The sequence below is a fragment of the Emys orbicularis genome, chromosome 3, assembly GCF_028017835.1.
Source record: "Emys orbicularis isolate rEmyOrb1 chromosome 3, rEmyOrb1.hap1, whole genome shotgun sequence".
Lineage (NCBI taxonomy): Eukaryota > Metazoa > Chordata > Testudines > Emydidae > Emys > Emys orbicularis.
The window spans coordinates 15,741,921-15,766,196 of NC_088685.1; the positions used below are offsets into that span (position 1 = coordinate 15,741,921).

General features: G+C 43.6%; 1 protein-coding gene and 1 long non-coding RNA gene across 2 annotated transcripts in view; one reads left to right on the plus strand and one right to left on the minus strand.

Annotated features, from left to right (window-relative positions):
* The window catches only part of LOC135876165 (uncharacterized), a 36,795-nt gene extending 32,268 nt beyond the window's left edge, over nucleotides 1-4,527 (minus strand). Inside the window, exon 1 of the long non-coding RNA XR_010561304.1 lies at nucleotides 4,280-4,527. This is a non-coding gene — a long non-coding RNA (uncharacterized LOC135876165). The remainder of the gene's footprint in view (nucleotides 1-4,279) is intronic.
* On the plus strand, nucleotides 810-23,708 carry RHAG (Rh associated glycoprotein). Its single transcript, XM_065401370.1, has 10 exons — nucleotides 810-1,020; nucleotides 9,081-9,264; nucleotides 10,228-10,378; nucleotides 11,610-11,757; nucleotides 12,761-12,924; nucleotides 14,258-14,395; nucleotides 15,438-15,559; nucleotides 17,770-17,855; nucleotides 19,649-19,722; nucleotides 22,004-23,708. The coding sequence occupies exons 1-10, from the start codon at nucleotides 873-875 to the stop codon at nucleotides 22,079-22,081; spliced, it is 1,293 nt and encodes a 430-aa protein (XP_065257442.1). The 5' UTR covers nucleotides 810-872; the 3' UTR covers nucleotides 22,082-23,708.
* The last annotated feature ends 568 nt before the right edge of the window (nucleotides 23,709-24,276 follow it).

Sequence of the window (24,276 nt, forward strand, 5' to 3'; positions counted from 1 at the left end):
CTCTGTCTGAGCGAAGAGAAATGCAAAGAACAAATAACTATAGATTCCTACATTTCAAAGCCAGAAGGGATCATTATGATCATCTAGTCTGACCTCCTGTATAACACAGGCCACAGAACGTCCCTGAAATAATTCCTGCTTGAACCAGAGCATAATTAACCTAAATATTGAAATGTAAAGTACAGTTTTAAAAATCCTTCAGTGTTAGAAATCTAAGCCTTATTTGTAACAAATAAAGACATTGGTATTTTTTAAAATATGGTGTTTAACCTCTTCTCCTTTAAACAATTATTCATTAAAAAGTTTTTCTACTTTATTCTTGTATGCTTTAGAGATTGTAAAACAGGATCAAGGGGTGGCTTCTTTGGACTTAGTAAAAACCAATTCTCTGTGCCAAGCTAGTCCTAGTGCTAAGGGTTAAGTGGTTTCTCATACTTCATACCAGATAAAGGTTTTTTTCCCCTTTTTTAATTAGAGTAATTTATAACTTGGTGAAATGACTAAGTGCTACTGCATTTTGGAGTTGATAGCTACATGAACCAGATTTCCAAACTGCTGTTTTCCCTTTTTTTTTTTTAAGTACCATACTGACAACATTATCTATTACTAGAAAATGACTACAAGAGAAACTCTGCACTACAAATTATATGAAACATGTAAGTCACCCGGCTTGCTTTAGCATTTAATAACATTTCATACCCAGGAGCAGCCTGTGGAATAGGAATCAACTAACTGAACCCTATTACACCCCTCCCCTGCTGGGTGTGACACTTGGGCCAGTCTCTCTTCTTGGCAGTATCATCCAGCCCCATTGAAGGCAAACAGCAAACCTCTCTCTTTATCAAGCCCTTGCAGCCTTGAGCACTCTCACTATGCCTTCAGCCTTTGCTACCAACATGAGGTTCAAATTCTCTATCCTGGCGATTTTTCTGGAGGTGTTAATTATCATTTTATTTGGGATATTTGTAAGATATGAAAACAACCAGCCCATCAAAAAGGATAAACTATTACTATATCCATGTAAGTATTATTGTTTGTATAGCAGGGTAAGATTTGGAGAAGCTGAGGTTGCAATAGTCCTTTGAGTGATCACTAGTATTGTGCAGGAATTCAGGCTCATCTGTTAAAATGAATTGTATTGCTGCTTATCAACCCTTCTGTTCTGTTTATTCTATAACTAACGGCACCAGGGATTGGGCAGGGTATGCAATTACCACTAACCAGAATTCTAGCCCTGGTTCGAAGGGTTCCACTTGCCGAATCATGGCATTTGGGAAAGTTATAACCTACAATCCTTATGCATTTTTGTTTGTTACGCTGTAAAAGTTTGAAGCTGTTTTGGAGGTTCTTTTGCCTGGACAATAATATTGCTGTTTGCCTTCTATTTCTCTTCTCACAAAGAGCTGATCCATGGGAATGAAATAATAGCAAGGACACTTTACAAATGGGGATCGTGTGATTTGCTGACATCAATTGAGATATTATTTTCTGAAACTGCAATCTCAAATGCTTATTTTTGACTAAAAGGGCCTTAGTGTGGTAAATGTTAGTAGGCATCATTCTTGATGCATTATTTCAACTTGTCTTTTAGTGACTGTTACAGGAAGGACAGAACTATGGGCTCTTTTCATTGATTCCTCTCTATGAGTCATGTGCTGCTAATTTGCCGCTCATATAGTAAATGGTACATTCTCCATGTGGGGGAGCTGGGAAAACAGTACATTATTCAGATGTGAATTGACCAACATGGAGGGTCAAAGTCAGCTACATTGGGGCAACCCTAATGAAGTCAAGGCAGCAGAGTCACCGAGAGAAAAATTTTGCCCTGAGCCCTGAGTATTCTCCTTGGAACAGAAATACAGGAGTTTCCGTCTTAGAGCAGAGCAATTGTCCATCTCGTTCAGTCTCCCATCTCTTATCTAAATGTATATCAAGTGTTTTTAACGAACCCATCACTGATATCTAAGCATCACTGATATCTAAGCACCAGGGGCCTGATCCAAAGAACACTGAAGTCTGAGAGTCTTTCCATTGACTTCAAGGGGCCCATGAAATCTCAGTGCCTGCAGCTAAGCACCTAATCCTGAACTGTACTGAACACAGGACCCAGGGGTGGAAAAAAGTGGTGTTATACCACCTGGGTCCTCTCCCAATTCTCGGGGCTGCCAGCGGGCCCGGCTCTAGGCACCAGCCAAGCAAGCTCGTGCTTGGGGCGGCAGATTCTAAGGGGCGGCATTCCGTCCAATCCTAGGGTGGCACGGCTGCCCTATTTTTTTTTTGGTTTTTTTTGCTTTGCCTCTGGGTCCAGCCGCCCTGCACCGAGGGGTTTTGGGGTTTTTTTGCTTTGCCTCCGGGTCCGGCTGCCCTGCACCCAGGGGCAGGGCCGGCTCCAGCCCAGCAAGCAGGTGCTTGGGGCGGCCAACGGAGAGGGGCAGGACGTCCGGCTCTTCGGCGGCGGGTCCCTCACTCCCTCTCGGAGCGAAGGACCAGCTGCCGAATTGCCGCCGAAGACTGAAGCGGTAGCAGTAGAGCAGATCGCGATCGCAGCTTCTTTTTTTTTCCTTTTTGCTGCTTGGGGCGGCAAAAACCCTAGAGCCGGCCCTGGCTGCCAGGGCCTTGCTTGGACCCTACCGTCAATTATGGCAGCTCTGAGGCTGCTCTGCTTTATATAGGCTGGTAACTCACCCAAAAAATGCTGTTATGTCCACCAGGGATTGCCAGAGTTCAGTAGGACTCCAGCCATACTTCGTCTCCCTGGCAGGTCCTGGCATGCTCCATACAGTGAGAGGCCTGAAGGAGATAGTGTAGAGCCAGGAATCCCCAGCTACCCATTCTAGGTTGCTTTATGGTCCCTTTGCACTTCCAGAGTGATTTGGGTTAAATGTTACCGTTCTGATTTGATATTGTTCAACTCTCACCTTGCACAGGTATAAATGACAGTACAAGGCTGTGGTGAATCAGACATACTACCATGTAACACATGTGCTCATATACTGTACTATAGAATTGGATTTTAATTGTACACACAGATTTAGTATATTATGTAAAAACTCTTGTATGGATTTTCCGTACAAGTTATAAGATTACTCAGCATTATCCTAATGCCTTTCTTCTGCGGATCTCTAAAGTACCTTATAAAGAAAAGTGGAAGCAGACCAAGGGCAAGTGACTCATGCAAAGTCACACAGAGAGGCAATGGCAGAGTGGGGTGAAAACCCCGATTGCCTGACTCCATGCTTCCTCTCCAATATGCCTAATGGCCAGGGAATGTAACTTCCGATTTGCACACTATATTGGTCAGAACTTCAAATGAGCGACGTGTGAAAAGCCTGTAAGCCCTGGGTCTTAGGAAGCTTGTTACTTGTGAAGGAGAAAACTGCAGTAGAAGAGCACTGCTGCAAACTTAGGGGGATTGTGTCAAGTTGAAAAATATAGCAACCTACCTCCAGCTAGAACCACAGGGAGTATCATTATTGTCATTATTAATCATTAGTGTCATCTATCCTTTTGTAGCACCTACAAAGGGGCTTGGCACATCCTAGAAAACACAAAGCAGATAATTTTCTGCCTCAGAGAGCTCACACACGAGGTGAGTTAGTATTACAGTTAGCCCCTTCTCCCTCCCCTACCAATATTTTTTGGCTAAACGTATTTGTTGAATCTGGCTTTAAACTTAGACTGTAAGCTCTTCGGGATAGGGACAGAATCTCACTACCTATGTAAGCACCTAGCACAATGGGGCCTTGATATGCTTTAGGGCTTCTAGACTAGTTTAATATAGATATTAATCAGATCTGCTAGTGTGAACTGCTGCACCTGTCTGGAATCCCGTTGGATCTGCCTCAGGATGTAACATAGAGTAAGATATTATGGATCTTTAATTACCATATATACTTGAGCATAAGCTAGTTTGTTTATAAGCCAACCCCCCCAAGATGGATAAGTAAAAATGGCAAATTTTTATGACCCATTCATAAGCCGACCCTATAATTTAGGGGTCGGCAAACTTTGGTTCCCGGGCCATCAGGATAAGCCGCTGGCGGGCCGAGAAGGTTTGTTTACCTCGAGCATCTGCAGGCACGGAGGTAAACATAAGTAAACAAAGTGTCCTGGCCTGCCAGAGGCTTACCCTGACGGGCTGGGACAACAACTCGTAGGGAAATTGGGGGGGGGGGGGGGAGAAGCTGGGGGTCACAGGAGTAACCCCTGTGACCACCCCGCACATGACCCCAACCCTAGCCCAGGACCCCCACACTCTCCCCATCCCATCCCTTCCCACCTTAGCTGGGGCAGGCCAGGTGAGGATGTCTCTGGCTTGGCTGGAGCTGCTCTGGCAGGCCAGGCGGTGCTGATGCAGCATGTTCCAGCGGGCTGGGTCGGGCGGCATGGCTGCAGCATGCACTGGCAGGCCAGGCGGCGTGGCCACAGCCTGCTCTAGGGAGCAGGGCCGAGCAGCACGGCTGCAGCCTGCCAGCCCCAGAGCTGCAGCTGCCTCAGAGGCTGGGGGGAGAGCAGCCTGGCCAGAAGCGGAGAGACTCTGGCCCCGCCTCTTTCCTTCTGGCTCTGCTGCCTCTCCTTGCTCCCTCTGTTGGGGGGCGGGGCTGTGTCCCACTTCTCCCTCTCTATACCTGTTCATAACCCGACCCCCTTCTCTGATGTTTCCCTTTTTTACTAAAAAAAATTGTCTTACAAACAAGTATATACGGCCTAAACTGAGGGAGCACGTATGGTTCGGTTGGCTCAAACATTCTGTTTTCCTGTTGTGTTTGGTTTTATACATTAAAGTAGACATGCTCATTTCTGCAAGTGATGCCACAGAAGTGGAATTTCAGAAGTAATTGGAATGAGGTGACAGTGGAGACTTGTCTAATTGATTTTGGGATGGTATTCCAAGTATAAGAGCTTGCAGAGAAGGAGGAGGGGACAAAGGGGCTATCAAGTCTGGCATCCTAGATGACACGGAGAGGATGTAGGAGTGGAGGAAGGACATGAAAGCAGGGCAGGCCCATGACATTGGCAGAGGCCCCATGACGTAGGGTGTTGAAAGCAAGGATAAGAAGTGTAAAAGTCTCCATAGTGCTGAGTGCTATAGAAACTCTTCCTACAGCTCCTAGCAGAACCCCTTTGGCTGGGGGCTGGAATTGGGGCAGCACAGGACTACATACAGCTGCCCTACACCAGGGGAATTTTCCCCCAGCTATTTGCAGCACCTTTATGGCCTTTGTATGCTGTTGAGCAGAGAATAGGGGCCTAACTCTACTTTAAAGCCTCTAGGACAGAAACTCAGCAGGTGTAAATTCGCTTGGCTGTGTTGACACCTGTATTTATGCAACACTGTTCTCTCCTTAGACTCAACTGAAGTCACTATTAGTTATTTTACACCCCAGAGAATCTCTATGGGACTGACACATTTCCTGCACGGAGATCAACAGTCATGCAGAGCGACCCGGCAGTGGAACTGCTTAATCAGCATTGGGCTGCACTGGCAGAATTGTGTGTGGTGGCTTTGAACAGCACCTGCCTGTCTCACGTCTTTCTCAAGATACTGCTCACAAGCTCTGTATTTCACAAGCCCCTTAGTATCCCTCCAAAAAGTACAGGGCCCTGTACATACGCCAGATGAAGTTCTACCTGAAAGAAATGGGCCAGAAGTATGGGCTGGTGTGGGTCAGCTTAGCACCATTGACTTTTAGGGGGTGTTGGCCCCTATCAGAGGCTTGATGAAACAGTGGTCCAGCCCAGTCTGGTTTTAAATTATGCAGACCCTGGGGTTCCTACACATCTCCAAGGGGAGGAACCAAGGGAGGGCAGTGTTGAGGTGGGGACTGCCCCGGAATCTCTCAGACCTGCCAATCATTGCAATGGCCGTGTCTGCACTAGGAAAATGGGTAGTGTTTCTAACACATATTAATTAACACCTTTGAATGATTAATTTAATTAGTAGTCAATATGCTTATTTAACATTAACACATTTTAATGAATAAATTTTAGCAGTGGGGGCAATTAACCATTGGAACAATTACCCGGGGATGTGGTAGAGTCACCATCACTTGGAAGCTTCAAATCAAGACAGGATGTCTTTCTCAAAGGGCTGTTTTTATGAGGAACATGATTACTGCCCTTGCTGTTTCTCAGGGAATGTACATGGCTAGGTTGACTTGACAGTAGAAGAAATAAGCATTCAATCGTGTTATGATGCAACTGTCCGCTGCAATGTGTCAAATTCATGTGTGATGTAACTCTATTGAAGTCAATGGAGTTATACCAAGGGTTAAGTCCACTCTATCTTCTTACACCTGCAGTGAGTTTGACCAAGAGATATGGAGAGCTGCATCACAACATGTTTAAATACTTACTTGTAGAGAAGCTTCACATTCATTTCTGTGGAAGCAGAGCAAATAGGCTGTTTCTGTATAAAAGCCACGATAGGTGTTTTCATACAGCTTTTACAGATTTATCCTCTGTACAGATTTCATGGAATGGCTTTGCAAGGTTCATAACACTTCTTAAATTCTGTGCATTGTTTTATGATTACAATTTCAGGCCCTGATCCCACAAGCTGTTGGTTGCAGGGGTGGAGAATTGACAATAATAAAATATAATAATAATAATTAGTAATATCTGTAGAGCAGCTATAAACTTTTTTTTCCTATTGATTTTGACCCTTGCTTCTCCAAATGAGGGGGAAACAGGAACTGTCACTTCATTTGATTATCCGGGAATATCATTCTGGCATGAATCCAGAACCCATCAACTTTCTTTTGTCTCTTTCATTCAAAAGAAAAGGTCAGTGGCCATCTGTGCCTGAGCCCTTCTGGGCTGTTGTACTCCCTGAATCTGGGGAGAATTATTGCTTGTGGTGGTTTGCTCTGAAAGATCCTGGTAATGTCATTTTAACTGAGGGATTAAGATCAGATCAGGGAGGTCTCTGGTGCTGTGTGAGGTGTTTAATTCACTACTAATACTGGCTACCTGGAGGCCCCTGCTAGATTTTCTATAAACAAGTGGGGGATGTTTCTCTAGGCTTGTTATTCAGCTGTGGAAGTTTCCACTGGAGAATGGGCCTGAAATTGTAGCTGCAGAAGCACAGCCAAGTATATGCAAAGAGTAGGTAGGATGTCTGCTCTGTCTTTGCAGTGGGATATTTTGGAGATGGAAATCAGCTGGAACTGTTTGGCCGAAGCACTTGGTGAAATTCTATGGCCAGTGTTGGGCAGAAGGTCAGACCAGATGATCATAATAAAGGTCCCTTCTGGCCTTAAAATCTATGAATTTATGAGCTTAATATTTTGCCTGTAGGAGGTTAAGAGTGTGCTGCTGAAAGGAGAGGGACTTCAAAAGGATTATGACCTGGAAAAATAGGCTTGATGACCAACTCATTCACACTGAGGCCACAGAAGACTGCTTATTCCACATGAAGTAAAGCATTTGGATCTTGTGGTTAAGATTTTCAAAGCTAAGTTCTAGGGGACTTAACCATACAACTTCCATTGAAACAAATAGGAGTCATGTAGTTAAATCTGCCAGCCAATTTAGAGAATAACAATCTGTCACTAGTCCTCAGAGGAAAAGCATCCTCTAGGATTTGTGTGTTTTCCATTGTGGTCCATGTGTATGTGTTAATTCCGCCATTTCAGTTTTGTGAAACATTTTATGTGTGAAACTCTATTTGATCTTCTTTCATACTATCCGAGACCATTACCGCAGCCACCCTATCAAGCAGAGAGAATGACCGGAGAACCTGTGCTTTATTTCCAGATGTTCTGTGAAACACAGAATGGATAAATATATTCCATTGACATAACAATAAAATTCACTATCACTGAATCATATATATGCTTTATACTATACACAATCATACCTTCTAGGGTCGTTTCAACTTGCCTTCTTATAAGGAAGGAAAACGTTTTGCGAGCAAATCAAGATGAACATTTTTTTTAAATCGCAGTCAAAAATTCATCTGTAAATCAACGTCGCAACCCAAAATGGAAAATCTAAGATTATTGTGTAACCCTTAAAAATAAATAGTAACCATAACCGTGATTGTCAGAAAGGTTTGGGGTGCAGTTCTGGGGTGGGGGAGCGGGAGAGCCCATATTGATGTCAGGAGAGGATCCTTTATTATAAAATAAATCTGAGACGGTCCAGTCTGAAGATAAAGCTCTGTGTATAATCTGCATATAGACCCCCATCCTGTGGTGAGAAGAGTGCAGGTCAACACTTGTGCCCCATTGACTTCAGTGGGGCTCCATGGAGGTGCTGGTGTCTGCCTGTGTGCATTCCATGCAGGATCAGGACCATCATATGACAGTACATATAAAATCCATAGAGCACTTTAATTAGGGACCTCATCTAAGTTATTTATAAATATTGTTTGATTTTAAGTGTTCACCAATGTAATGTTGACTCACCTATCTGCAGACAATCAGCAGGCTTCTCACCATATAATGGCTTTAACTTTATGAGATCTCAGTGAATGCACTTTGCGCTCTCTCGTGGCACAAGGTGGTAATGCAGTCTTGGTGGTAGAAATAGTGTGCAAATAATACTCGTGGAGAATGGATCTTCAAGCTAAGTATTCCATTTACAATGTCCACTGTCCCTGTTGTTGCTGGACACGTTTATGTGACAAGTGTTGGGGAGACTGAAAGAATAAGTTATTCCCTAGTAATTTTCTGACTAGGAAGCCAAACTCAGATTGAAAAATATGTTATTCATATTCATAAAGGGACTCAGATCTTTTGGGAGCAGAGCAATCCTTGAGAGGTATGTACGGCACTGTAGAAGAGTGACTTTTGGGGGGGGAGGGGCTTTTTTATTAATTGGTAAATGTCCACATTAATATAATGAATTTCGGTTGCAATTTTTTAATAAAATTTTTAAAATAACATTTTAATTAACTGTAGTACAAAGATCTCCCCATCTGTCAGACAGCAAGAATGTTTGGGTGGCTTCTATCTATATCTTGGCTGTCAGCATTGGTTGGGTGGTCTAGTTCTCTGCCAAATAGCTAGGTAGGAAAATAATTTTCTATCCTTTGCCCCAAATACCTCCGTTTTATGGGCCCTTGGTCCTTTCAGTCTTTCAGGATGTCCACGTGATGATATTTGTTGGGTTTGGTTTCTTAATGACCTTCCTGAAGAAATATGGATTCAGCAGTGTCGGTATCAACATGCTCATTGCAGCGCTTGGTCTCCAGTGGGGTACCCTGATGCAAGGATTTTGGCACATGAAGGAACAAAAAATTAATATTGGCATTGAAAGGTAAGTGTAACTCTCTCAGGCCCAATGGTGTTCCCAGTTAATTTAACACCCAAAATCCCCTGACTGCAATGGCTCATATATATGTGTGTGTGTGTGTGGAGCAGTGTTAACAGGAGGCATTGAATGCTACCCACCCCATAATAGCCCAAAGCCTGGTGTTAGGATGCTCACCGAGGAAGGGAGCAGATTTGTATTCAAGTCCCCGATCCAGAGCAGGGATTCAAACCTCTGTCTTCCACATCCCAGACAAGTGCCCCAACCATAAGGCCAATGGTTTTGAGGAAGACACTTTTCTGAAGTTTGCCTTTTTCCGATTTGCTGACAAATTCCAAATATTTTTGGAGCCAAATATGTTTTCTGAGTTTTGTCCTGGCCAAACTCAAAATCAGTTATTCATCCAGCTCTAGTTAACATACCTTTATTCCATTCCAATAACCAGTTAACACTAACCCCCTCCCAACACCTACCCAGGCAAATTTATCCCTGATAACAAGGGGAGGGAGGCACATACAGAGGGAGTAGAATTTCAGAGCTGAGCGACATCATGTAACCCAAGAGGAGAATCTTACCCAGAACAAGGGAGTAACTCATCTTACAGTTGCCTTTGGAAACATCAGCAATGACAATAACAATTAGATAATAACAATCTTCTTGTGTGTCCTCAACTGCCTTGTTTCATCTGACTTTTTCTTTATGATTTCATTCTGCTTAGCAAGAATGCAGTCTGTGCATGTATGTAACCTTCCTTGGGACCCACTATTTGTCCCACAGCATGTGTTGGGCCCCATACTTTGAAACAGTCCTAAGGAGTTTTTTATGTACAATTAGCAGAACTGATATCTCACTCTTTGAGGGTTCTAGCTTGATGGATTGTGTTGATACAAGTTTGGGGATCCATTTAATTTCTCGTCAGATTAAACTGGGGTTTTTTTTGTTTTTTTTTTTGTTTTTTCTTAAATACAGTATGATAAATGCAGACTTCAGTACAGCAACCGTCTTGATTTCATTTGGAGCTGTCCTGGGGAAAACAAGTCCAGTCCAGATGCTGATCATGACCATTCTGGAGATCACAATCTTTTCATGCAATGAACATCTTGTTGTGAACGTACTACGGGTAGGAAATATACATTTACTGAGGAGGAAAAGCTACTATTATCTCCATTCGTTATAGCAAACAGTTCTCTGTGTGTGGAGAATTCTATTTCCCATTCATTTGCTCTGTCATAGGGTGAATCCAATCTCCCTCCTTGTTCGTCTTCACTTCTCCATCTGTCGTCTCCTCTCCGGATATCTCATTGCTTAGCTTCAAACTCAGATACTGCTTCAGTGTGCGTAACACAGCTTTGTCTTCCTCAACTCGCTTGCCAATTCCTCTGTCTTTGTCTTTGCTAACTCCTGGCTACAGCATAACTTGTGACTGCTGAATGCTTCAGAGTCCTCTCCTGAAGTCCCTCCTTTGGGTAAAAGGTGATAGTAATATCTTGTATATGATTGACAAATGGCTTTCCAAGAGAATGAACAGCAGCTGACTTCTAGGTCTGTGGGCATGATTCTGGTTTTATGCATGAGAGAGCCCAGAGAGCTGCTTTGAAAATAATGGCATCATCTACTTTTGAGAGAGTCTCATGCCCAGTATGAAAATTGCTCATCCAGATCTTTGGAGATCTCCTGACTTCTTTTCATTGTCTTTAGTTCAGACCTTTGCTCCCAAGACAAGAAATCTTTGAGTCATCCATCCCTGACACTAAACTACGTTTTTCCTTTTGTATCTCCCGTGTCTGTATATATCTGCCCAGGATCTCCTCTAGAACATTGTACTGCCTGGCTAAAAGTTGGCAGATAATTCTCACAGCATATAATATATAAGGTAATTTTAAAAAAACCCAGAGACGTAATTCAAGCCACAGAACTCCAATCCAATCCCAGATTTCTAACAGGGAAAAATCTGAGGGTGCTCCGATCTGGAGTTTTGAGTCACTCACTAGTAAACGAGGAGCGACTTGAAATTTGGGACTGGGGTTGTGTGAACCCTCCCAAACTTTAGGGATGCTGGGGGCCAGAATTTAGGTTTGGGTCAATCTCTGTTAAACAACTGAACCGTGAAGCATTGTTAAAGATGGTCACTAGAAAAGTGCCTTGTTTAAATGGTGGGTAAGAGTTACTGATCCCATTTTAATCCTTACTTGTGTCTTTCTGTAGTAGCCTGAACTTCTAACTCTGGTCTCCACCATAGAAGGTGCACAACCAGACCCATCCAAATTCCTCCTCTATTAGAATCCTACCCCCTCCCTGTTCCCAGTATGGATGGTGCCAGTTTTAGGATTCACATTTTTTCCCTGTTGCAGGCTACTGATACTGGAGCATCAATGACTATCCATGCTTTTGGAGCCTATTTTGGATTGGCTGCAGCGCGAGTCTTGTATCGTCCTGGTCTGAAAGAGGGACATAAAAATGAAGAGTCAGCCTACCACTCGGACATGTTTGCCATGGTTGGTAAGTAAGAGAAGTGGATTGTCAAAAGAATGGAGAGCATGGGTCAGCTGTTCCTTCCTGTTTCCGATACATTATAAATACACCGCTACCTCGATATAACACGAACTTGGATATAACACGGTAAAGCAGTGCTCCAGGGGGGTGGGGCTGCGCACTCCGGTGGATCAAAGCAAGTTCAATATAACACGGTTTCACCTATAACGCGGTAAGATTTTTTGGCTCCCAAGGACAGCGTTATATCGAGATAGAGGTGTACTACCATTGCTATATTAGAGACTTGTGTTTCTCTCCCTCCATGCAGCATGCTTCTTTTCTTCTGCTGCAGATGTGTTTTCAATGCAACCGAAAATGTTTTGGTTTTTCATTGAAAAAAAGAAAACAGAAAATTTCAGTGATGGTTCATTTTTTGCAAAAAATTTACTTTAGGGAAAAAAGTCAATTTTCTGTTTAAAAAAAAAAAAAGGTTCAATGGAAAACTATCAACCAGTTCTAATTAATGAGTTAACAGCCTGCTAAGTAGGTACGGACTAATATGACGCTCATTTTACAGCTAGAGAAACTGAGACAGAAAGAGGTTACGGGCCAGATTCTGCCCCCTTTATTCATGTTGGGGAGCTTTCTCTGCGGGTTTCCCTAGAAGTTACTTTGGGAGTAACGTCCTACTCAGGGTGACTGAGCATTACAGAATCTTACTCTAAGTGACTTAAGCAGGGCTACACAGTGAGTCTTTGGAAGAACTAGCACTTGACCATCCTGAATTCCTGTCCACTTCACAGGAAGGTAATGGAGCTCACATGGGCTGGGGGGTTTCTTTTGTCTTCTCTTTCATCTCTGGTGTCAAAAGCTTCTGGGTAATAGTCCATCATTTTTCCAATCATATAATCATTTCTTATTGCACTTCCCCATTCTCCTGCTCTTGGCTAGCTTGTTCTGCTAAATGGAGTATCTGACATTGAAAACCCTCCTGCGATTTAATGTTGTTGGGTTTTTTGCATTCATGCAGGTACCCTTTTCCTCTGGCTGTTTTGGCCGAGTTTTAACTCTGCCATTGCGCACCCTGATCTCCAGCAGAGAGCGATCATTAACACTTACTTTTCTATGGCTGCATGCACCCTCACAGCCTTTGCCCTCTCAAGCCTGGTCGAACACAGAGGCAAGTTGGATATGGTAAGAGTCACATCAAAATCCCATGTCTGCCATTAAATCTAGCATAGAATTACAATGACGGAGGGCTGTCAACGAATGGGCTGGTTCAGAAAATGTAAGAGCTAGCTGGAGCCTTTGCTCCAAACTCAGACCAAACTAGGATCCTTGTTTATGGTTCAAAAAAGTTTAGGGTTGTAGTGTGTGTGTGTGTGTCCCACACTGTTCTGTGCATGTTTCCCCTCCCCCTCTAGTGGCTATGATCCATTGAGATTTATGTGTCTGCTACAGCTCCCAACTAGAGGATTTAGTCCATTGACTCAAGCTGTAGTACTGAAGGGCCAGGGATAAAACGCAACTGTTAGTCCAACTGGGGTTGGCTACAGGGGTGGGACATGTGGGAGGGGAAAGCAAGGACCACATTGGGGTCAGTAACAAAGACAGTCCCTCCTCATGCCCTCTAGGGGTACATGCCATCTCCACCAGCAGCCCCTTAGGCAGGAAGGCAGTTGGGGCCTGGGTCCACTCTGCACCATCCTATTCAAGTGTTCCCTCAAGTGATAGTTTGAGTTGGACTCTTTCCAGAGCAAAAAAGCCCCCCTCAGTTGGCTGGTGTTGGGCACTCCAGTGCCCTAGGCCAGCGCTACTGAGGGAGGGAAGGGGGGCTCAAAGGGGCAAGCCACCTCCTCCCACATCCCTAAAACTTACCACTGGGGTGAGGGAGTGGCCGCGGTTCGATCCATACTGGAATGAGGAGTCGTGGTCCCTGCTGCTGTCCTTGTAGCTTTGGTGGGGCTGACCTTGAAGGAGTGGATGTCCTTCTCCCCCACAATGTCCTAGCTGATGGGAACAGGGAAGTCAGATCCTGGCTAGTCTCCCAACTACTGTTGCTGCTCCCTGCAGTGGGAGGATGTCTTTAAAGGATATCAGAGTGTGACCTCCCTCAAAGCTGTCCTGCCTGCTGGCTGGGTTGGGAAGATGCATAGGAGCTGCCTCTGAAAATTAAGCAGCCTAATTAACTACCCATGTAGCCTACCCTTATGCCAATAGATGGATTTAGTGTGGATCCCTGGATCTACATAACCAGTCCCTGTGTACAGAAGGGGACCCTACAGAGCAGTGATTGTGCTGTAGAATCAAAACCAGGCCTCTGCTGGTCGTAATTCATTCCTTGACTGCCTCAGTCTGACATCAGTGTATTGGAGATGCACTTTTAAGTGTCACTGATAAATACTTTACAATGTAAATATCACGTGAGAAGACAGATGAGGCTTGTGCTGTTAGTCATTCACATACAAACCTGGCCCCTCCATTCCCAGCTGTCTTCTTACTCTTCAGGGTTTTCTGTCCTGCACAGGTTCACATTCAAAATGCCACCCTAGCAGGAGGAGTAGCAGTGGGTTCCTGTGCCGACATGAGCATCTACCCATTTGGTGCTATGTTAATTGGTAGTATTGCTGGTGTCATCTCTGTCATCGGGTTCAAGTTCTTGACTGTAAGTATCAAATAAAGTAGAATATGCAGGACCTGATTCTGATCTCTCTTACACTGGCTTCACGGCACTGTAATTTCATTGATTTCACTGGAGTTACTCCTGATTTACTAGACAGAAAGCTCAGAATCAGGCCTGTACTGTATATAGAGACATCGAGACCTAGTCAGCGGACTACATGGAAGCCAATAGGACTAAAACATGTTCTTAATTGCTAACCTGAATAAGGATCCCAAACCCTGGGGAGATGAAGGGATTGGGTAGGCATTAGAGCTGGCTGAAACTCAGGATTTTCATTTCATAGGTTTCTAAATATAATTTCACCAAAATTGATACATCCGGTAGAAAGTTTTGATTTCAATGAAACAGCATTTTCAAACAGAAAAAAATTCCTTTGGAAAATTTTCAGCCAGCTTTAGGTGGCATGTAGATATCACTCAGCCCTCAACCTTCACATCCGTGGCTGAGTTGTTCAGAAGCATCATAGAGCAGCTGTGTTCTGTGCCATGATGCAGGTAATATTGGGATTCGCTCCTGCATAATTACTATAACCATGGTGGGGAAGTCCTCTGGGTTAATATCAAATCCTTATCTATACATAGGGGACGGCGAATTGGGGCGACCGCTCAGGGGCCTGCACTTTGGGGGGCCCCACGGGCTGGTGCAATTGGCCAGCGCTGCATGGGCAGTGGGTGAACTGCTGGCTGGGGGATCCCCACCCCTTCCCCCTGAGGGAGAGCATGCAACAGCACCGCTGCAGCCCCTCCAGGCCCGGAAAGGCAGGTGCCATGGCCCCAACCCCCTGGAGCCCAGCGGTGCCGCCTCCCCTACCCGTCCCCAGCGTGGTCAGTCCCAGAAGTCACTGGTCGCTTCTGGCCAGGAAGTATCATCACTTCCATCCCAGGCCCCGCACCCCCCTAGGGACGGCCCTGGAAACATATTTTAGTATTTCATGTTCTCCCCCAGTTAATTTGCCTAGCAAAACTGGTCAATGAAACCTGTAGCCCATACCCTGACATGAAAGTGTATTTCTCTCTCCTTTTAGCCATTCTTTTCTTCTAAACTGAAAATTCATGACACGTGTGGAGTCCATAATTTACATGGTTTACCTGGATTACTGGGAGGTCTTGCAAGCATCATTGCCGCTGTGGCACACGTCAAATGGAGGTGAGTGAAAGAAGATGGAAGTGAGGCTTCTTTAGTGAAGTTGCATTCTACTTTGTTTTCTTTCCATGTTTTATATGGAGTCCCTTGTTGCAGTATTGGATCTAGAATTACTCGACTATGAACCAAGGCAATTCCCAAGAATGCCTTTATTCCTGTTCACCACTTTACTGTGGGGATCAGACTGACTAAACTGAATCCTCTTCTGTAGCCCTGCATAAGAATTTTATATAATAGATTTCATACAGTTTATATTAAATATAAAACCGATGGGCCTGGTGTTCCCCTCGCTTATACCTTTTTTACATCCAGTTAACTCCATAGACTTCCATGTGGTTACTGCTGATTTACCCTGGTGTAAATGAGAGAGTATCAGGCACTGTCCTGTTGCAAACGTAATGTTGCAAGGTAAGTACTAAAAAGTCAGGAAGTGTCTATTCACAGCCGTACCTCTGCCCCTTAGGTGCATGTCCATTCAATGACAGTGATCTATCTGCATCTTTGAATCAGGTTTCCAGTGCAAATCCTTTGGATTGAAAATTTGAAATACATTTTTGGTCACTATTTTGAACAATCACTTAAAAATTCTGTTTCAAGGAACAGAAAACCCATTTGTTAGAGAATTTGCACAGGAGAAACACGAAAGGAGCATGAACACTGATAGAGTGACCAGATAGCAAGTGTGAAAAATCAGGACGGGGGTGGGGGTCAATAGGCGCCTATATAAGAAAAAGCCCCAAATATCGGGACTGTCCCTATAAAATCAGGACATCTGGTCACCCTAAACACTATTTCTTTTCAGAAGATGCCCCTCTGGTTTGATTTCATACCTTTTTAAATACTGCCTCGATTCTGCAGTTAAAACGTGATTCTTACTGGGGTGCCCAAATGTAAATATATTTTTTCCATGCCCAAATTGTCCAAAATTAGCAGCTTCTCTGCATAAAGACATCACAGCTAATCACATACATGACACACCAGGTATAAGATTCACGGTCTTTGACACCAGAACTATAGGCCACTGCCAGTGATCTAAAAGAACAGCCTCACTAGTACACAACAGAGCTGTGCAAAATCCAGTGGGTCCTACAAGCCACTTCTTCCACTGCAGTCATATCTTAGGCATTTTCAATGCAATCACACCTGCAAAGCCAAACATACCTAACAATTCAGAGTAAATCTGTCAACCCCCTGGTACATCTCAGAACCATAAAAGGGCCTTAGACTTGCTTGAATGCATGCTGTATTGAGCTATGTAACTGATATGATTTTCTGTATACTGCACCTTTAAACCTCTAGAAGCTTTCCTCTTTGCAGTCACTGGCAGCTATTTTGTATTTTATCCTGAATGGTCATAAATCATGAGATTGGCTTTAAAATAGTGAGATTTTTAAAAAACTGGGGAAAAGGCATTCTTTTTATTTGTCTTCTGGTTTCTGAACCTTTAGGGTGCACTCAGGTCACATTTTCATTCTTTTCTTTGCACCCACAAGAGCTAGCAATGTAGGCCTTGTCTACACTACGGGGGGAGATCGATCGAAGTTACGCAACTTCAGCTACATGAATAATGTAGTTGAAGTTGACGTACTTAGATCTACTTACCGCAGGGTCCACACTACACTATGTCAACAGGAGACACTCTCCGGTTGACTCCCCTTGCACTTCTCATTCAGGTGAAGTGCAGGAGTCGACGGGAGAGTGATCTGTGGTCCATTTAGCGGGTCTTCACTAGACCCACTAAATCGACCGCCAATGCATCGATTGCCACACGTCGAACCCCTGGTAAGTGTAGACAAGCCCTTAGTTTTGTTTTCTAATGACAGAAGAGGTTCTCACGAATTCACCTGAATCTAGGATCCGCGGCCTGAATTGAAAAAACCTACTACTGCAATAAAATCACAATAGTTGACAGCACTGTTCACTGTGCTCCCTTTTTCTCTCATGGAAACCTTACATGAAAATATAGCATTCAGTAAACCTCTCAACTAGTCTGTGCCACGCTCTGAATTTGAAACAAAACCCAAAGTGAATAAATTTTACATAGTTTCAATTTTTGTGATGAAAGCACAGCTCTCCTGCAGATGAACTTCCCTAAAAATCACACCCATACAGTAGGGGATGATAATAAACATGTGTATAAGCTAGCAGAATACCAGCTCTGGAAACTCAGTGGTATTTTAATATTTTGTCATTTGCCTTTTTCTCGTTTTCAGGGAGACTGACTCTCCTTCTGCTCCCATGCAGGCTGCTGCCCTGGGTTGTACCATTGGGATTGCTTTGGTAGGAGGAGCATTTGCAGGTTAGTAAGATGCAAATAGCACCCAAATGCAGGTCCGAAAGATGCAAACTATAGAGACATCCTCAGGTAGCACTTTGTGGTGCAAACAATGTCAACCAAAAAACCAGATTGTTAGCTTTAAAGGCCAGAAGGGACCACTATGCCTATCTAGTCTGACTTCCTGCACAACCTTACCCACTGCTAAACCTTCAATAAAGAATTTTAAAATAAGGATCACATTGGGAATCTTCTTGTTTTATTGAAGCTGTTGCCCTTGATATATAAAAACAACAAGGAGTCTGGTGGCACCTTAAAGACTAACAGATGTATTTGGGCATAAGCTTTCGTGGGTAAAAACCTCACTTCTTCCCAAATACATCTGTTAGTCTTTAAGGTGCCACCAGACTCCTTGTTGTTTTTGTAGATACAGACTAACACGGCTACCCCCTGGCCCTTGATATATGTCGCTTAGCAGTTGGGTTATTTTTTTTTTATCCATAATTAAGGAAACTTCAATAAAATATAGTTTGGAACAGTGAATAATTTAATAGCTATCTATTTATATGCCAGTGGGTGTAAATCAGATAGGTTAAGGAAACAGTTTTAGACTGGAATGCCTGACCATGTAGCTGGATACTCACAGAGAATCTGCACAGTCATAAGGATCTGATTGTGGAATTGTAATAAAAGCTTCTGGTTTGTTTTCCAGTATATCTGTGGGTGCTCAATAGGAGACACGTAACATATCGTCTCCAAACCACCAACACTTTTAAGAAATCCTGCATGAAAATCCAAGAATCAGGCAGCAAGCTTATATGTATATATGATCTTAAAAAACAAAAACCTATGCTTTAAAAAAGGTTAAGGTTACAAAGTGAAGTACTCAGATATTAAGAAATGGCGGAATTAATTAATTATACTTATATACTTAATTAATGACGTACACTTCCCACTCCACCTGCAATGGGGTGGGAAGTATAAGAAGTAGTGGGAGGGCCAGGACAGGAGCTGGGGTGGGTGAGAAGGGAGAATAGAAGCAGAGATGGACAGGGACAGGCTGGTGGAGGGCTGGGACAGAAGGCTCTGTAGTCACTAGTGAACACTTCTCCCCAGAAGCTGGAATTGAACCCAGAATTCCTGAGTCTCAGGTAGGTACTGTATGGGGATGGACCATGCTCAGTAAATATGAACCGTTCAGAGAAGTTAACTGCCAGCCTCTACTAAACCTGTGCATACTGATTTTTTCAAAGGCTTAGAATTTGACCAAATTTCAGCTGATTGTCACAAGCACAGCCAAAGGCACGTCCCTAACACCAGGGCAACCGCATGCCAAATTTCAAACCCTGAAGCATGGAGGGCTAGAACTTCTCAATGAAACCACTGTAAGAATTTTTTAACCTGGGGGGGAAGGGAATAAACGTATTTTTCCCTAACCTTATTTTCAGAAATGGCATCAGCCCTTTTAGCTGATACTTTCCAAAAAAAGATTTAGCCCGAGGCAGACCTGCAGCATGGAAAAGTTCAGTCCAAACGGTTTATGTTTGGAAAAGCTATAAGCAACTGAAATTAGGGTCTTATAATGGAAAGTGTTAACCTGCACTGCCTAGACTATTGAGTGGCTTGATATTATAGGGGTGATCCTTTATGATGCTGGATGTTTCTGAAAGGAAGTCAGTACCTCTCCAGAAGTACAAAATCAGAGATGTAGATAGGGCCATAGGACAAAGGCCATGCTTCCCCCTCCAAGGCTATCTCTTATGCATCTGTTATGGCAGGTTTGAGTATTGTAGTTGACCGTATTTTCTCTCCTGCAGGTTTAGTTCTAAATTTGCCTTTCTTGGGACAAGCACCTGATGAGAACTGCTACGACGACTCAGTTTACTGGGAGGTAGGATATAACCGTGGAGTAATCCGACCATCAGGAAGTGCAGCTTTCATTGCCTTTTATTAGAAGATTACAACACAACGCAATTCTGTTTTCCTAGTAGGAGAGGGAGGATTCGTTGAATCTTTGTTAAACTGGGGACTCACTTACACATGGGAGCCAGCCTTCAAAAATCCTGCCTAATCTCAGGTTTAGGATTTCTCAGGCTCGCCTCCAAAATCACAAGACTTTCGGTGCTATAGCTGTGAAAGTGAATGGAGGAGGAATAGAGAGTGGGCCCTCTATAGGCAGGCTGCAAAGGAGACAGCTCTTGAAATCCATTTCATTGCACATCAGGAAATGGTTATTGTTCATGGTTTTAAAAAACAAACTCTTTTTTTTTTTATATGATAAAGAGAAACCTTGGGGACAGGGCTGCGGGGGAGAGGGGAGCCAGGATGAAAATCTCAGGCTTTGCAGTGTAGGTGCAAGGCAGGTCTCGTAGTAAAGGCACTCTGCTAGGACTCATCAGATCTCAGTTCACTTCCTGGCTCTACCTTTGTAACACTGGGGAAGTCATTAACTGCCTGTATACCCCAGTACCCCATCTGTAAAATGAGGATAATGTGAAAGTCACTTTACTTTTTCTGTCTGGTCTATTTCGATGGTAGGTGCTTCAGGGCAAGGACAGACTCTTACTATGGGTTTGTACAGCACCTAGCGCAATGGGGCCTTGATCTCAATTAAGGCCTCTTGGCACTGGAATCTCACAAACAACAAAAGGCACCATGCCCTCCCAAGTCAAGAGTACATCAAAGACCACAGTTAGCTTTCAAAGAGAAGGGTTTAGGCACCAGGAGGCTTCTGGCCCCTTAGAAGGTGGCTTTGTCTTCAGCCTGTCATGCTCTGGTCATGAGCATTTGTCAGAGCTAAGGTCTCCAGTAAGTTATATTGTGGGGAGAGGGGAGCACCAGCAAACTCAGATGAAAAATGTGCTGGAAGAAGAGAGAAATACCTGAATGTTGTGTGTTAGTGTGAGCCCGTAAAGTGCAATGTCAGAGGAGGTAAGTGAGGTAAGTTCTGTGGGAAGTAAAGGCATGTCTACACAATGGGCGGTAGAGCGGCACAGCTCCACTGCTGTAGCCCCGTAGAGTGGATGTTTCTTAGACCAGTGGGCAGGGTTTTCCCATCTCCCCCTCCCCGAGTGGCAGTAGCTTGGTTGACGGAAGAATTCTTCCATCAATCTACACTTGTCTACACCATGGGCTACACTGGCTTAACTACAACATGCAGGGGGTGAATTTTTTACACCCCTGAGCGATGTAGCTAGGACAATCTGTCTTTTAAGACTAGGCCTAAACTGTTTGCACTGTATGTGAATCATGGCTCTTTACTTGATGGGAGGAGGAGAATGCAGTAATGCACTGGGAAATACAAACTACTCCAGTGTTAGAAATGCAACTTGGTTGATCCAGTGGCCCAGGGAAGCTTCCTGCCTAAGGGGCAGCCGTGATCAAAAAGGATAGCGTCTGGAGTGAGTGGCCAGACGCATGGGTCCTGTTGAGAGCTCTGCAACTGATTCTGTCTGATCTTGGGGAAATCATGCAGAAGTTCCAGAAATGCGTGTCCGTAATAGAAATATTTAACAACAACAATTAGAGCGAGTGGAAAAGTTTTGAAGCGTTGATGAAAGATTCACAAAGAAACTCAGCATTATTTTAACAACAAATACAGGTCTGCTCACCTCACCACCACAGAGTCCTACTAGAGCCAGTGAATCTACTTGCGTAAGATACCATGACGCTAATTAGCCCATGACTCTAATAGAGCCTGGTATTTTTATAGGAGCTTAAGGGAGTTTGGCATCCAACTCCTGTTGAAGTTCAGTGGGAATTAGGCACCGATCTCCTTTAGGCTTTTTTGAAAATCACAGATGGAGTCTTTATACTATATAGATGTTTATAGCACATGTTATTAAATACTTCCTTTGGCATGGCTTTGAGTCAGTTCCAGTTTAAAAAGACAGTAAATAACGCATAATTGCTGATTTTAGTACAGGCATACATGGCAGGCTAGGTCATCTTGTTAATAATGAAATGCATGAGCCAGATCTGGGAACTTCAGTACATGATGCCTGATGCAACATCGCAAACTGTGATCACTCTGGGTGGCACAGCAGTCCTTAGTAGACTATGCATGTTTGACAATTGATATAAGTAGAAAGAATCAGATCTGTAACTTCTAGGGGGAAAACAAGCCAAATATCATGATGTGGCATTAACCTCTTGTCTGGTTTTCATGCTAGGTTCCAGCAGAAGAGAGACAAGCTGCTGGTCAGTTCAGTGACGCTGGGGATCACAGAACAGTCAACATCAATGTGTAGGATGAATTCTCCATCATTAATTCCTGTCCTAGTGGTGCTGTTTCCAGTTTCTAATTGAAAGAGACAATATCTAAATATCATCTACACCACTCATTGTTTTCAATACGTAAAGGCAGGTGTAGATAGCTGTGTTCCTTTTAAAACCCAAACAAACTTTATTTAGAATGTCATCACTGCCAAATGTGATACACACAATGCAAACGCATTTGAGGATCCTCGATATACATTTTATTTTTCTAACCTGAAAGATGCTAACTGATATGCAGTATTCTTTGTATTTTAACCATCCGTCATCACTGAGGTTGTTTTAACATACAGATTTCCTATCTATGTGTTTCTAATGTGCCTTTCACCCTGGTACCATATTTGACTGCAAAATTTCAGATTTGGGAATGTTTCTTTTTACACATTGAACATGCTGAATCACAAAAGACTTAAAAACATACCCTTTAAGCTACTAGGTGTAATCAATTAGAGGCTGAAGGGGATCAGTTAGTGTAGATTATTTAGATTTCCAAAAGGTTTTTCACTAAAATGTCCTTAAATTGTAGCAAGGGAGGTTTACGTTGGACATTAGGAAAAACTTCCTAACTGTCAGAGTGGTTCAGCACTGGAATAAACTGCCTAGAGAGGTTGTGGAATCTCCATCATTGGGGATTTTTAAGAGCAGGTTCGACAAACACCCGTCAGGGATGGTGTAGATAATACTTAGTCCTGCCATGAGTGCAGGGGAGTGGACTAGATGAACTCTCGAGGTCCCTACCAGTCCTATGAGTCTATGAAATCTTCCTTACCTCACTCTGGGTCAAGAGATGAATCCTGCCATGGATTAAAAACTGGATAAGTGACAGGAATCAAAGTATTGGGCATTTATAGCTAATTCTAAGTATGAACAATGGGTAACAGTGAGATATCTCAGGCAGCAGTACAATAATCAGGTTGTGATGCTGGCAGAGCAGGTGCCAGCTCTTTTCAAGACTTCAGGCATTAGCTAAGAACTGACAAACTCATAGCTGGAGACCAGATCATTTCACCTGTATGTTAGCTTTACTCATATAAGAATGTTTTTAGTGTTTAGACTCTATGAAATGCTTCTAAGTTGCTGCATGCCTTAATCTCACGCATAATGTCTATATTCCAGGCTATAAGAAAATATGTAAGTTTTGCTTTGTAACTTTGAAAATGTTTGCTCTGAATTTGTGAACCCCTGCAAGGGAATTCCCCCTCCCCCAGCCCATCCAGGAGAGCTATCAAAATTTAAGTGGGCCATTATACCACTTTGTTAATTGCCCCATCCACCCCTGGAGAAGTACATGCAGAAGGACTTGCCCCATCCCTTTGAATGCTGGAAGAGGGAAATAAAAGTACTTGGCATGAAGATTTTTCCTCTCTTTTGCTGTTTGAAATCTCAAAGGGCCAGAGAAACCAAACTGAAGCTGGAGCTCCCCAGGGCTTACCTCCTGGGTCCGCCCTGAAAGACACTTTGAATTGACAGATCACTGCAACTCTGTCACTCTTAGGATCTAGATAGTAACTCATTTGCTTGTATGTGTTTGCTTACTTTAACCCGTAAATAGTGCTCTTATTTCTTTTTCCTAGTTAATAAACCTTTAGATCGTTTACTACAGGATTGGCTACAGGCATGGTCTTTGGTGTAAGATCTAGAGTACCAATTGATCTAGGGCAAGTGACTGGTCGCTTGGGACTGTTTGTTGGCATCCTTTCATCTGCGAGAGATGGTGGGAATTGCTGCCTTGATGTGGATGGTTTGCAATGTCTCATGTGACTGAATAGTCCAATCCAAGATTTGCATGATCCTTGGCAGTTACTGCAAATGTCTGTATCTTGGTTGGGAACTGCTTGCTTCCTACCGGCTCTTTTCTTTTCTTGGGACTGGAAGCAACCTAAATGTGGTCTGAGTTTTGGTGTAAGTAATCATTTTATCACAAAGTCTAGTTTGTCTGGGTCACAAAACAGACTGGAGAGTCTAAGGGGACTCTGTGTAACTCCGTGGTAAGACTGGTATAGAGATCCAGGAGTTCACAATTGTCCCTGGCTTGGTGAAATCTAATTTATAGAACACACCACCAGTTTGGGGTGTCTTCCCTGTTTCCTGACAGTCTGCCCTGAGGTCAGGGCCGCCGAGAGCGGGTTCGGGCCCCCCAGCAAAGGCGGACTGGCTAAACAGGGCCGAC

What these genes read in the sequence shown, in the direction of transcription:
- RHAG (XM_065401370.1), top strand. Translation starts at nt 873, where the DNA reads ATGCCTTCAGCCTTTGCTACCAACATGAGGTTCAAATTCTCTATCCTG. An exon ending in GTGGCACACGTCAAATGGAG is followed by an intron (nt 15,560 to 17,769) that starts GTGAGTGAAAGA and finishes TCTCGTTTTCAG; the next exon opens with GGAGACTGACTCTCCTTCTG. An exon ending in ACGACTCAGTTTACTGGGAG is followed by an intron (nt 19,723 to 22,003) that starts GTAGGATATAAC and finishes TTTTCATGCTAG; the next exon opens with GTTCCAGCAGAAGAGAGACA.